At 40.4% G+C, this 11,518-nt stretch overlaps 1 protein-coding gene across 1 annotated transcript; it reads right to left on the bottom strand.

The window, feature by feature from the left end:
• Positions 1 to 3,636: 3,636 nt before the first annotated feature.
• LOC149069062 (purine nucleoside phosphorylase-like) lies at positions 3,637 to 10,352 on the bottom strand. The gene is made up of 6 exons (XM_089250478.1): positions 10,281 to 10,352; positions 8,904 to 9,073; positions 5,335 to 5,438; positions 4,980 to 5,155; positions 4,046 to 4,236; positions 3,637 to 3,949 (listed from the first exon to the last, which is right to left on the bottom strand). The coding sequence occupies exons 1-6, from the start codon at positions 10,301 to 10,303 to the stop codon at positions 3,744 to 3,746; spliced, it is 870 nt and encodes a 289-aa protein (XP_089106604.1). The 5' UTR covers positions 10,304 to 10,352; the 3' UTR covers positions 3,637 to 3,743.
• Positions 10,353 to 11,518: the final 1,166 nt, after the last annotated feature.

The following is an 11,518-nucleotide window of genomic DNA, read 5'->3' as shown; positions in this document are numbered from 1 at the left end:
TATATCAACCCTAACGATCAAAGGAATCGGAATATGGATATGCAGTATATAGGGACCGGCGAAAGCCCGAAATTCGGACAATGGCCTGGTAAACTGGCCAGGCGAGTTCGCGAACTAGCTGATTTCTGACTTTTGTGTAACGTTATACTGGCTTTGGCAGTAAAATTACACTTGTATTAAATCACCCGCATAGATGTTTAATTTGTGGGGGCATTGTCTTCCCTTCTCTCCCGCCTTCAAGACCCTCTTATTGTTTCGGCCATGGTTGTGACATCAATTTTATGTGGTCATGCAATACCCGACCCTTTCCACTATACAGCGGGAGGATCGGGCTGGTATTTTGATTGTTTTTTGGTAATACGTTTAACGCATCCATATTAATGTTTCACCAAGATCCTTGCTGAATCCAGGAAGAGTCAAATGACTCCTCTAACAATTTCCGTAGGCTCTTTCTTCATTGATATTTAGGAGGGGACTTGAAGGAGGATAATCCAAGTCTTTGAAATGATACGATGCAATGCTCTTGCATAATGGAAGGGGGTTAATCTTCCCGTATAAGGGCGAGAGATATCTTAGCGAAGAGTTTATGTGCGAGAGAAATACAATTGGTGGACGAGAGAAGTCCTGGACATATTTTAAAAGTTAATAAATTAAAACTAATTGACATAAAAGGATGCATTGGCGTACGCAAAGGGAGGGGGGGGGTGGTTCTAACCCTCCCACAAGTCGAGATTATACTGTTATTTTGCAGTAAAAACGTAAACCCCTCTTGAAAAGAAAATTTTGAAACCCCCCCCCCCCCCCTGAGAAAATTCTGCGTACGCCTATGAAAGGATAATCATTTGTGTGACTAAAATACTTATCATGGCCCAGAGCTTTCAAATTTCACTCACAGGTGGCGCTCTAAATCGAAAAACGACATAAAACTCAACACAAACAGTGCATAATTAATGTTTGACAATTTTCGTTCCATAAAACTATCGCATTTCAATATAAGCGCCCGGATACATTTGAAAGGGTGTTAAAGTCCATTAACGAAAGTTAAATCAGGTTGTATTCAACTTCTACGTGATGGGAGTATTACCTTTTGCCAAGCTTTGAAGATGCTTACCGCTAGGAGGACCGATATTTCAGGGCGATCATTTCCGTTCTCACTGGGCTGCAACAGTCCGCGATTGGTAAGGTATGCTGCGCTTTCAACGCAACTCATATATTCCTGCAGAGACGGGCTTGACTATTTTGCGGCCCTCCGAAATTATTTTTCCCGCTCCTCGAGGGGGCTGGAATAAGACTCAGTCCCCAGGCTACGATGCCTATGCTATTCTCTGGCATAGGCGTCGAACCCATTCTACTACTACTAAACCATACATGTACCTCGTCCATATTCCTTTGCGGAACCTCTAACGAATTGGTACATGCGGGAATGTGTGTGTACGTGTAGTGAAACCTGACGTAAAGTTTGTTTCTGTGTAATGCTTGGTATGTGTAGTGCTGCCATCTGTCACCAGTTTTTCTAACTATGAGTGAAGTGTAATGATTGAATAATTAATGTAGGCCTGTTGCTCTCTGTGGCGAGACTTTATAATGGGGATATCGGCTCGCATTTGGGACGAATCCCACCGTCGCCATGGTGGTGATCGGCTGAAGTTGGTTTCCAACTTCGAGGCGCAAACCCATTCTACTGCAAAATGTGGGCGCCATCCCTACAACATCTGTTCATTGCACATCACAATGGAAGGACTATCAGATCTAGACGACGGACTATCTTTGCTAAACACTCTTTCAGCTGTGACAAGAATGCATTTTGCCGCCCCGCCCCCTGCGTAGTATCAAATAAGTACGTCGTCAGAGAGAATTCAGCGCTTCTGAGCAAATAGGGTACGTGCCCACAAATTTACAGGGCGCTAAACTTGGCTGCTTTTTGCATAACAGGCAAATTCCTCCCCCACGCCTCTGCCTCGAAGAAAATTATACAAGAGCCGAGCCGCCCAAAAATAGTATTTGCCCAGGGCACGAACTTGAGATGCAGGCTGTGGGTTCGGGAAGGGGTTGTCAAAATCCTTGATCTCGAGAGTCCCCTGTCTTTGACGGAATATTGAGATATTCCTTTGATAAGAAGTCAATGTAACTCAATGTAATCAGCGTATTTTTCTCAATGTAAAAAAGTATTTAATTCGTTTTGCGGCCCCTAAAATTTAGCAAAGTCCGGTTCTGATTCCTGGTGATAATTTCTGGGACTTTATTTATTCAATATTGCTTGGCCGAGGACTATACAAGGGCTTCTTAGAATAACAAGCAGAATCATAGGCATTTGGGAAACTTATCTGAGATGACCCAGAGGCTCGATCTTGAAGCCATGTAGGTCTACGTTCACTCACTTGTGGAATGAAAGCCATTCCGAATCGTTGCTGTGATTCGTCAGAGGGTGGTGTTAGATAGTCTTACTAAGTTAGATGTTACCAATATTGCACTAGAAATAGTAAATAATTTCTTTCAAACCTAGCACAACTCCGGTCTATCGCCATGGACAATTTACTACCGAGTGAATTGTGCCGGAACTGTGAGTGTGCGTGTACCCATAGGAGTACGCAGAATTTTCTCGGGGGTTTCAATTTATTTTCTTCTCAGGGGGGGGTTACGTTTTTTCCTGCAAAATAGCACTATAATCGCGGCCTAAGGGGGAGGTTAGAACCCCAACCCCCCCCCCTTTGCGTACGCCAATGTGTGTGTACCTAACAGCCTGTAGTCTGATTTTTCATTGATCATTATTGTCGCACCACGGTCATTTTCTGCATACGAGGGCTAATTAGACCGGGAGCTAAAAATTTTTTACCGATTCCGAACGTCAGGCTCATTTTTTATACTCATCCAGAGGTTGGTGCGCTAAACCCTCGATGGAGGACTCTATGCGGTAGCAATTTTTTCTGCGGTCATGCCGCTGTTTTTGTTGTACCTCTGTGTTAGGGAAGTTTTCTGACAAGGAACGAACTTCTCTGAAGAAGAGATCCTTTTGTACTTCAGGCGAATACCTTTCCGACCTGGAATACCGCGCTCTTGATTTTTCAGTGCTGCCATCTGTATTTCAGAAGTGAAGTATTATGATTTCATATTTACCATTGTAGGCCGGTTGCGCTCTGTGGCGTGACGTTTTAACGGGAAGATCGGCTCGCATTCGTACCTCAAAGTTGGGAACCACAGAAAGCCAACTTCAGTTGACCACCAACCACTGTAGCGACGGTGGGGTTCGAACCAACATCTATAGCGAAAAGCCTTCGCACTATGCTTTGACGTCACTGAAGTCATCCATTTCACTTGTAGCCATTGGATATAACAGGCCGACGTATGTGAAATCTTTACATTTTTTTGCAGTATATTCAATAACTATAGATGAAATGGACGACTTCAGTGACATCACGAGCTTCGCGCGGAGTCGGAGGCTTTCTGCTGTTGGTTCGAACCTGGGTCCTCGCGATGTGAGTCCGTCACTCATATGACCACTCGACCACCACAGCGGCAACAGTGAATACTACACTATATCTCTAGTGCGGTATTTTATTAGTCGTGAATTTCATACGGATCTAATTTTTTGTGTGGTGAATGGTCTGAGCTCAATTTCTCCAAATAATCTCACCTGTATTAAAAATATTTTAGAAGTTTTATTGACAGCAATTGTACACGAGTGTAAAAAAGAATGTGCAATGCGCAATTATATAATCGAGTTACAGTTTATGTAGTTTAATTTCTCAAACGGAACAGCATCGCTCGATGAATTTGGTGACCAGGTTCTCCAAGTCCTTCTTCCTTCTCTCTGCTGCCGCGAGCACTTCGGCGTGATTAGCTGGTTTCTCGACGTCGTATTCCATGACGCATTTGTTCGTGATCAGCGACAGTCCGAAGACTCGCATACCGCAATGCTTTGCCAGGAGCACTTCGTGTACGGTGCTCATGCCTGTAATGGAGAATAGAATCAATTGAATATATATTTCGCAGTGTAAGAAATACTGGAAAGCGAGTGTGTTGAGTCATTATTTGATTGCCTACTCACCTACAGAATCTGCACCGACAGCTCTCAATAACCGTAACTCCGATACAGTTTCGTATGACGGTCCGCCGTACATAGTATAAACTCCTTCTCGAATGAAGTCGTTCAATCCCAAGTCGCTTGCAACTTCTTTTGCCAGGCCACGCAACTTCGCGTCGTAAGGGTTGTTCAGTCCCAAGAATCTTGGTCCCCATCTATATGAAATGAATCAGTTATACCCTATGATCTTATATCTTATCTAGATTGCCGGTAAGAGCTCAGCTAAGAGTAATTCAAGTAAATCTAACTATGCAACTCGTAAATTGATTTTGAGTATTCCATAGCACAGTGGTTCTCAAAGTGTTCGCCGTGGCTGCAAGACGCACAGAGGTGTCTTAGAGCTCTACTACGGATAGTATTCGTCCAAGGCAAACAATTTTCGCAGTAGAACCTTAGGGTCGCAAATAACTTTTATTTTCGGCGAATATTAACATGGGATTTGAGCTACTGGCGCCAAAAAAGGCAGAAAAACATTCCTAAAGTAACCCTGGGAGTGAGAGGAGAAAAAAAAAACATTGTCTCCAAACACACACACAATGCCGTAAGAAAGAAAGAGGGGAAAATATTTTCTTATTCCTACGTAATATTGCTTGTGACCGGAAGAAAAAGATTTGCCAGTCGCTTCTCTTGCTGAGGGAAGAAAGGTTGCTATATTTTGGCGACTTCAGAAGTGAGAGAACTGTACGTATATATTCCCCGAATAAGTGAATTGCCATCCTGGGTTCCATTGGAAAAAATGTTTGTCTTGACGAGAGCTATCACCCCTCTCATTTTAGCTGTAGTGTTCTGGGATAACCATGCTGCACATACAGAATCACATGATCATAGTTCATAGAACAAAATTTCGAGAACCACTACCATAATAAAATGCAGAGCAATGAAATTTAAATAAGCTTACCTTTCATCATTTGGCCCGTTCAGTGGATTATTGCCGGCAAAGGCTGGCCAATTGATGTGGTCTTTGATGAGCATTATGTCTCCTATGTTGAAATTAGCATTCAGTCCTCCAGCGGCGTTAGTTACGACCAAGGTATGGACACCCAATAGTTTCATAACTCTCACTGGCATAGCACACTGGGGGGGAAAAAACCCCGAAGAATTTGAAGAATTTCAATCACCGATAAAGGATGAATTTGTATAAATTACATCAGCCCACACGTGAGTACGTTTTTTGCCCCCCCCCCCTTCTTAGAAAAATATCAAAATCAGGCAGAATAAGCCTACAAAAATTACAGTAAAACGTATGAACATACTTTCCATAAAGGATATCCTTCATAGGCATGGAAACGACCCTGCATGCATACCACTGCAACGCCTCCGATTGTACCGAATACCAACTTCCCTTTATGACCTGCAACTATTGGAAAAACGGTGATTATTTCACACTGTTTGATTTCAAACACTTCAGTAATTTTGAAAAGAATACAAGACTTTATTTCTTTATAAGTTATGACAATTGTCTTTCGCTTTATTCTCGAGGAACTCGCCAAGGTTCTATCGTAAACCTTCCCAGATGATAATGAATACAGTTTTTTCTATCTAGTTGATAGACACAGCTCACATTCGTCCTTCAAGTTGTGAAACCACACACACACACACAAAATCCGTTTCTACCGCAATATAATTATGAGGTCGACAGAGAGAGGGCCGTCTTAACATCATCAGGGTGAGGCCGTTGTATGGTCGTGTGGGCATCGTGCTGGACCAAAGTTGCATTGACAATTAGAACCTTCAATCAGCTTATTGCTGGACTCTCAACGTGGATCTCCAGGTTCGAACTCCGTTGCTGCACAGTGGTGGCCGGCTGAAGTTGGTTCTCTGCGCTTTTCCAAGTTCGAGGCGTGCATGCGAGCCGGTCTCCCATTTAAAAAGGCTTTCCGCTGAGAGCAGGCTGACCTACCACACGAAACTGACATAACATGAAAATTCAATCGTAGAGAAAATAGTCTCGCGAGACAAAAATAAAATACAGTAATGCTAAAAGATTTTTGAAAAATCCCCATCCAAGTAGAAATCAGTGCTTCTCGTCATCCAGAAAATATCAACCTTAAATTTTGGGAATATACAGTGTATGGGAAAATGTATGCATCGAACGTATAGATGTGCAAAAATTTATGCCCGGCTCAAAATTTTCGCTTGTTCCGAGCATGTCGGACAATAGTAGATTTGTCCAGCCCCGGTTCTTAGATTCGAAACATAATAAATATGTAAGCAATACGAAATACATTGCAACGGACATCAAGTTTTTAAACACAAGATATACAGAAGACTGGATGTTGTGAAGATATTTATTATTTCAGATGTTAATTTTTTAAGGAAGGAAAAAACTCATCTCTGCCTCTACCGGGAGTCGAACCCGGGTCCCTCGATTGCCGGACGAGTGCTCTGACCACTAAGCTACAGAGGAGATAGAGATTTTCCTTCGCTAGAGCGTATATATGCCGAACGGAACCGTGCAATGGACGGTGAAACCGATCAGCTAATAGCTCATGGACGACGAGCCACCAGATGGCTATATATATGACATGAATGTGTGACATGAAGTTTTTAAACGTTATTTCAATGGTTCAAGCTCATGAAGGCAGAACAAAGATCATATTAACCTATATTTCACTGTATCCTACAATTATCGGCTTATTATAGCTAGTCAAGTTATAAAATTATAATTTTATAACATACGTGGAGCTGAACGGGTTGCTTCAATTACTGGGAGGATTGAAAACGTGACAAAAACCATTATAAAGGAATATTATTATGCATAATACTGGCAGCATTAAAGAAGCGACAAACCATTCTAAAGGCAAATGCATGTCTGAAACGCATTGCTGGGAGACCTACAGTAACCAAAATAAATATTCCGAAAGTAATTGTTGTGACTCAAAAATCATTGTTGCCCGACTGATTTTCATCCATTTAGGGCATTTGCTTAGCTCTGGCAAACTTTTGAAGTAGCCAATCGTTCAATCCGGGTCCTGTTTTGTATATATGAAAAATTTGGCGATGTGATAAATCGATCTAAAATTGTAGATTTGTATAGAGGACAGACAGAAAATCAATTGTATGTATATAGATTTCACGTATCGAAATAATCAAACATTCTGAAAATTTTTGAGAAATTAATTTTACTGATAAAAGAACCACGATAGAAGATAAAAATATATCACTCACAATTCATACGTGGAGTATCAGAAAGTGTCATTTAAAATCAAATGTATAGATGACGCTGAAAAACAAAATTAATTGATCTCGGCATGTTATAACGTTACGTTCACGACGTTGTAAGAGGAAAATCGTATTAAACCGATATTTTTCAGGAAATCCGATTTTGATGTAAGTGGGTTCAACTTTCTTGAATATTGTTGAAATGATAAATTACAGTACATATTTGAAAAAAAAAAACGAATTGTTTTTCAGAAGAAAATACAAATGCTTTCCACGTACTCATAAAATCAGAAAGTATTATCTAATATTAACAACATAGATGTCTCTAGTGAAACCGAAACTAATTTTGATTCGAATGCGTAATTACAGAAACCGAAACTTATAACAGACGTTTTCAATTATTCAGATCAACGAGAACAAAATGAATACAAATTATTTTAACCGATGTTTGACTGCATGGAATTTCACACCGATCAAACTTAATTGTTATAAATTTTATCAAATATTAACTCAAAATGCAAATTAAAAAAAGAGAGGAATATTGCTTAAATATGCATCAAATCAGAAATTGGTGTTTTCAACCAACAGCAGATGGCGATGGTAAAACTTTTTGTTTTTCTGGAATATGCGTATCTACACATATTTAATCACCCTTTCAATTTCCCCATCATCCACAATGACGAAAATCAGACTGAGGGCAACCGATCTGTTGCGGTAACACGTAGAAAATCCAAAGCCATCCATTTTAAGGGCAATCTCGACTTAGCCTACCCCACACGCACACAACAGAATACACACGCAGAAAACCCCAATTTTATGTAACGTGTATAACCGGATGGAAAATACAGGAACCCCCCCCCCCCCGATTTTTTGGGCTTAAAATTTGGAGAAAAGTTGAAAAGATATATCTATAGGCCTAATACTAGATCTGTGTATAAGAAAGCAATTATCTAGAATTCTAGAAGCGGGAAAAATATCGTCCTCCTCTTCTCTCTACGGCAGTGGTTCTCAACCGGTGCTCCGTGTGCACTTCCCAGGGGCTCCGCGGCAACTCGAGGGAAGTAAAATAAGTAAATGAAAGAAAGAGGCTTACAGGGTTCCACTGTAAAAAATATTCATAAAAAGGGCTCCTCGAGTCAAGCAGGGCTCCGCCATAGAAATTATAAACCGAAAAGGGCTCCGCGAGTCAAAAAAAAAGGTCGAGAACCTCTGCTCCACGATATTCTACTACTATTCTGTGTTTGGAGGTGGGGGGAAGGGATTTCCAGGGTTCTTTAGGAATTTTCTTTAATCTCCCCTTTTTGGAACCCGTGACTTGAATTCCATTTCAACATGCACACTGAAGATAAAACTCATTCACGACCTAAAATTCCGTACGCCTACCATTCACCTCATGTTGGCGGTAGAGTTCCGAGATACTCTGCACAGTCAACATATTGAACGCATCGTGACATGAAATGCATTGTGAAGCATTTATTTATTTAGGTGTACCGCAGAATTACAGTGGTACGTTTAGGCGTGCCGCGCGATGAAAATAACAGGGTGATCGCACAGATCGCCTCGAATTCCGTTGAAAGAAATTATTACTGAAATAACACATTGTTAGAACATTCTATTTTATGGTTGTAATTATTAACAATACCCTCAATGTATCGCTTACCGGTGCTGACAGGAAAATCTGGAATTTCAGAATATTCGAAAGCTTGTGCTCCATCCAAAAGATCGGCGAGTCCTCCTAGTCCAGAACCACAGATGACACCTACGGACGGAATGATTTTGATCCTTTTCATGAGATAATCGGCCATCTTTTCGATCCTTTCATAGGAGTAACTAAGGAATAAACGTGATCGTATTTGAAATAGAGCATGAGAACGGGATTTCTGATCAGGACCGCAACTACGAGGGTAGCATGCGAGCAGTGGTGTATTTACAGAGGAGGCACTTAGTGGGCAATAGTTCAGAGGGACGGCAAATTTGAGGAATGAGTAGTCAAGAAAATTAGTGGAATGGGAGGACTGCAAAATTTGAAGATCCCACAGATGCCAAAAACTTAAATCTGTCTTTGCATGCTGGTCTGGTGCTCCAGGTGCCGAATCAATCCCTCCCCCTTTCCATTGCTTTGGCATAGACCCTTTCAACAATAAGGGGATGATTGAGCTGAAAATCATGCCTATCCCGGTTGACGAAGTATTTAATTGCGGCCCTGTTTTCAACACCGTATATTTTTGTCAAAATTATATTTCTTCACCCTGGAAGAAAGACCGACCCAACTTGGGCATAAGCAAAGCAGGAATTACGGGAGAGGTGCCCTGAACTAGGCACAAAGATGGTAGGTAAAAAAAAAAAATAGGACAAAAAAGATGTTCATAGTCAGTCAGTGAATGTGCAGTAGAATCCGGACAATCCGCCCTAATGTGGTAGATGGGCGGGGCGGAAAGGACGAATTCTATAAATGTTCCCTTCCTACTCCCACCATACCATCAAAAACACCATTTTAATACCAAAAACTCCTATTCGTATTTTGTGACCTCTTTGTACAGGTCAGTACATGAATGTAATATACTTTATGTATGCTTTGTTATGTAATGCACTTTATACATAAATGTATACATGATGTAAATGTTTTTTGTGTTGTAATGTACGTTTTAAAAACTTATTACAGAAAAAGGAAGAGTCCAAGAATATAAATATTGTTAAGAAAATTATGTAAATAATTCTTATTTATCTTGTGTATTATGCCATTTTTCACCTGTAAATAATTATTATCTGGTGTAAAAATGAAAATCATCAAATTGTAAATATCGCCGAATTGACAAAAAAAAAAATTAGCGAAGTTTGGTGATAGCTCCGATGATTGGGTGACGTCATGGTGCCAAGAGACCAGGCCGGATAGTCGCGAGACGGATAGTCGAGATTCTGATGTATTTCTTAAAATTTTGATGCCTCCAAAATCATGAAGCCCCCTTGAGTATGAGGAAATCAGGCCCTGATAAAGGATGGGAATATATTTTTCGCGTCTGCAAATTAATTAGCTTACCTGGGTTCAATTTGGCCTGCCATGTTAACTGGTGGATCGATTGATTGTGAAGATGTTATTGCTTCAAGAACAAGAGATAGAGTGACATATTCGGGAAACTTTATCGTTCCACTCTGGACCCTTTTGTTGAAGGTCCATGACGAATTCCTCGGATAAGATATGAATCGTCAACCTCCCTTCGAAATGATTACGTATCAGCTGCAGACGCCATTGCGTCTATGCTCTCGAGTTAAGTGACATGTCTTCTCAATGATTTTACAACATAAATTCCCTATCTGTTTGTTTCTGTAGTTTCGTCTCCATGTTCGCGTGTACAAGTGAACTAATTCAAACTGAGCTAATGCAAACTTGGTTAATTCGAATTTTGGGAAATCCCATTTGAGTTTCTTATGTTGAAAAAAATTACCTGTTTAATTCGAATTTTTTCATTAATCAAGGAAACTGATATTTTTTGTATATTATGCCGAGGTGAACTCTGAGAAAAAAAAAAAAAGTCTGGTCTCCGCCGGGACTCGAACTCAGCCCCTCTTGCAAACTTGGCAAGCGCATGCTACCAGCTACACCACTGGAGACACGACCCTGCCTTCCTTATTTCACGTACTGTGGCGTGAAACGCTGAAGTAGCATTGGTAGTCGCTCAACTTCAGCAAATGCCCCACACGATTTAAATCAATTCAAATTCAGTTAAATGAAAGAAATAATTTCAGAATCAGTTCAAGTTCAGATAAATGCAAGAAATAATTTCAAAATTGATAAGAATTCAGGGTTAATAATGAAAATGTTTTAGATGTTAATGAGCGAAATCATTTCAGAATCGACTCACATTCAAATTGATGAAAGAAATAAGAAGTGATTTCAAAATAAATCAAATGAAACAGCCCAAATCTTGGATCCCCGTGTTTGACTCAGGGCCGCCCTTGGCAGATGCCGGGTTCGATGCAAAAATTTCGGGACACCAAAAATGTTCAGGACTCCCTTAGCCCCGATTTTATATAATTTTGTGGGAAAAGGGAATCGCGGCACATCCATTGTTTCATCATATACAGTAATAGCAGGAATGCTGATTTATACTAATAGAAAAAAAAATTTTGAGCACACAATTAAATGTTAATTAACACAAAAGTTGATGAAAATTCCGCCCTGAAGGCAATTTTTAACTAATAAGGGAAACAGTTCCCAAAAACTAGTGAAAATATTAGAGTTGATGAGTTGAAAATAATTGAAAGAAATATTTCTAG

This window comes from Pholcus phalangioides, unplaced genomic scaffold (genome assembly GCF_987345545.1).
Source record: "Pholcus phalangioides strain wild (caught in Gottingen) unplaced genomic scaffold, Ppha-v1.0 ptg000024l_1, whole genome shotgun sequence".
Classification (NCBI taxonomy): domain Eukaryota; kingdom Metazoa; phylum Arthropoda; class Arachnida; order Araneae; family Pholcidae; genus Pholcus; species Pholcus phalangioides.
The sequence above is the reverse complement of the archived record's forward strand: the minus strand, read 5'-3'. Positions and strand labels throughout refer to the sequence as shown.

Bases quoted from the DNA above. Each gene is read 5' to 3' on its own strand.
- LOC149069062 (XM_089250478.1), bottom strand. From the start codon at position 10,303: ATGGCAGGCCAAATTGAACCCAG. The intron at 9,074-10,280 runs GTAAGCTAATTA...TTTATTCCTTAG, and splicing joins GCAGGCCAAATTGAACCCAG to TTACTCCTATGAAAGGATCG. The intron at 5,156-5,334 runs GTATGTTCATAC...TTTCCCCCCCAG, and splicing joins AAGGATATCCTTTATGGAAA to TGTGCTATGCCAGTGAGAGT.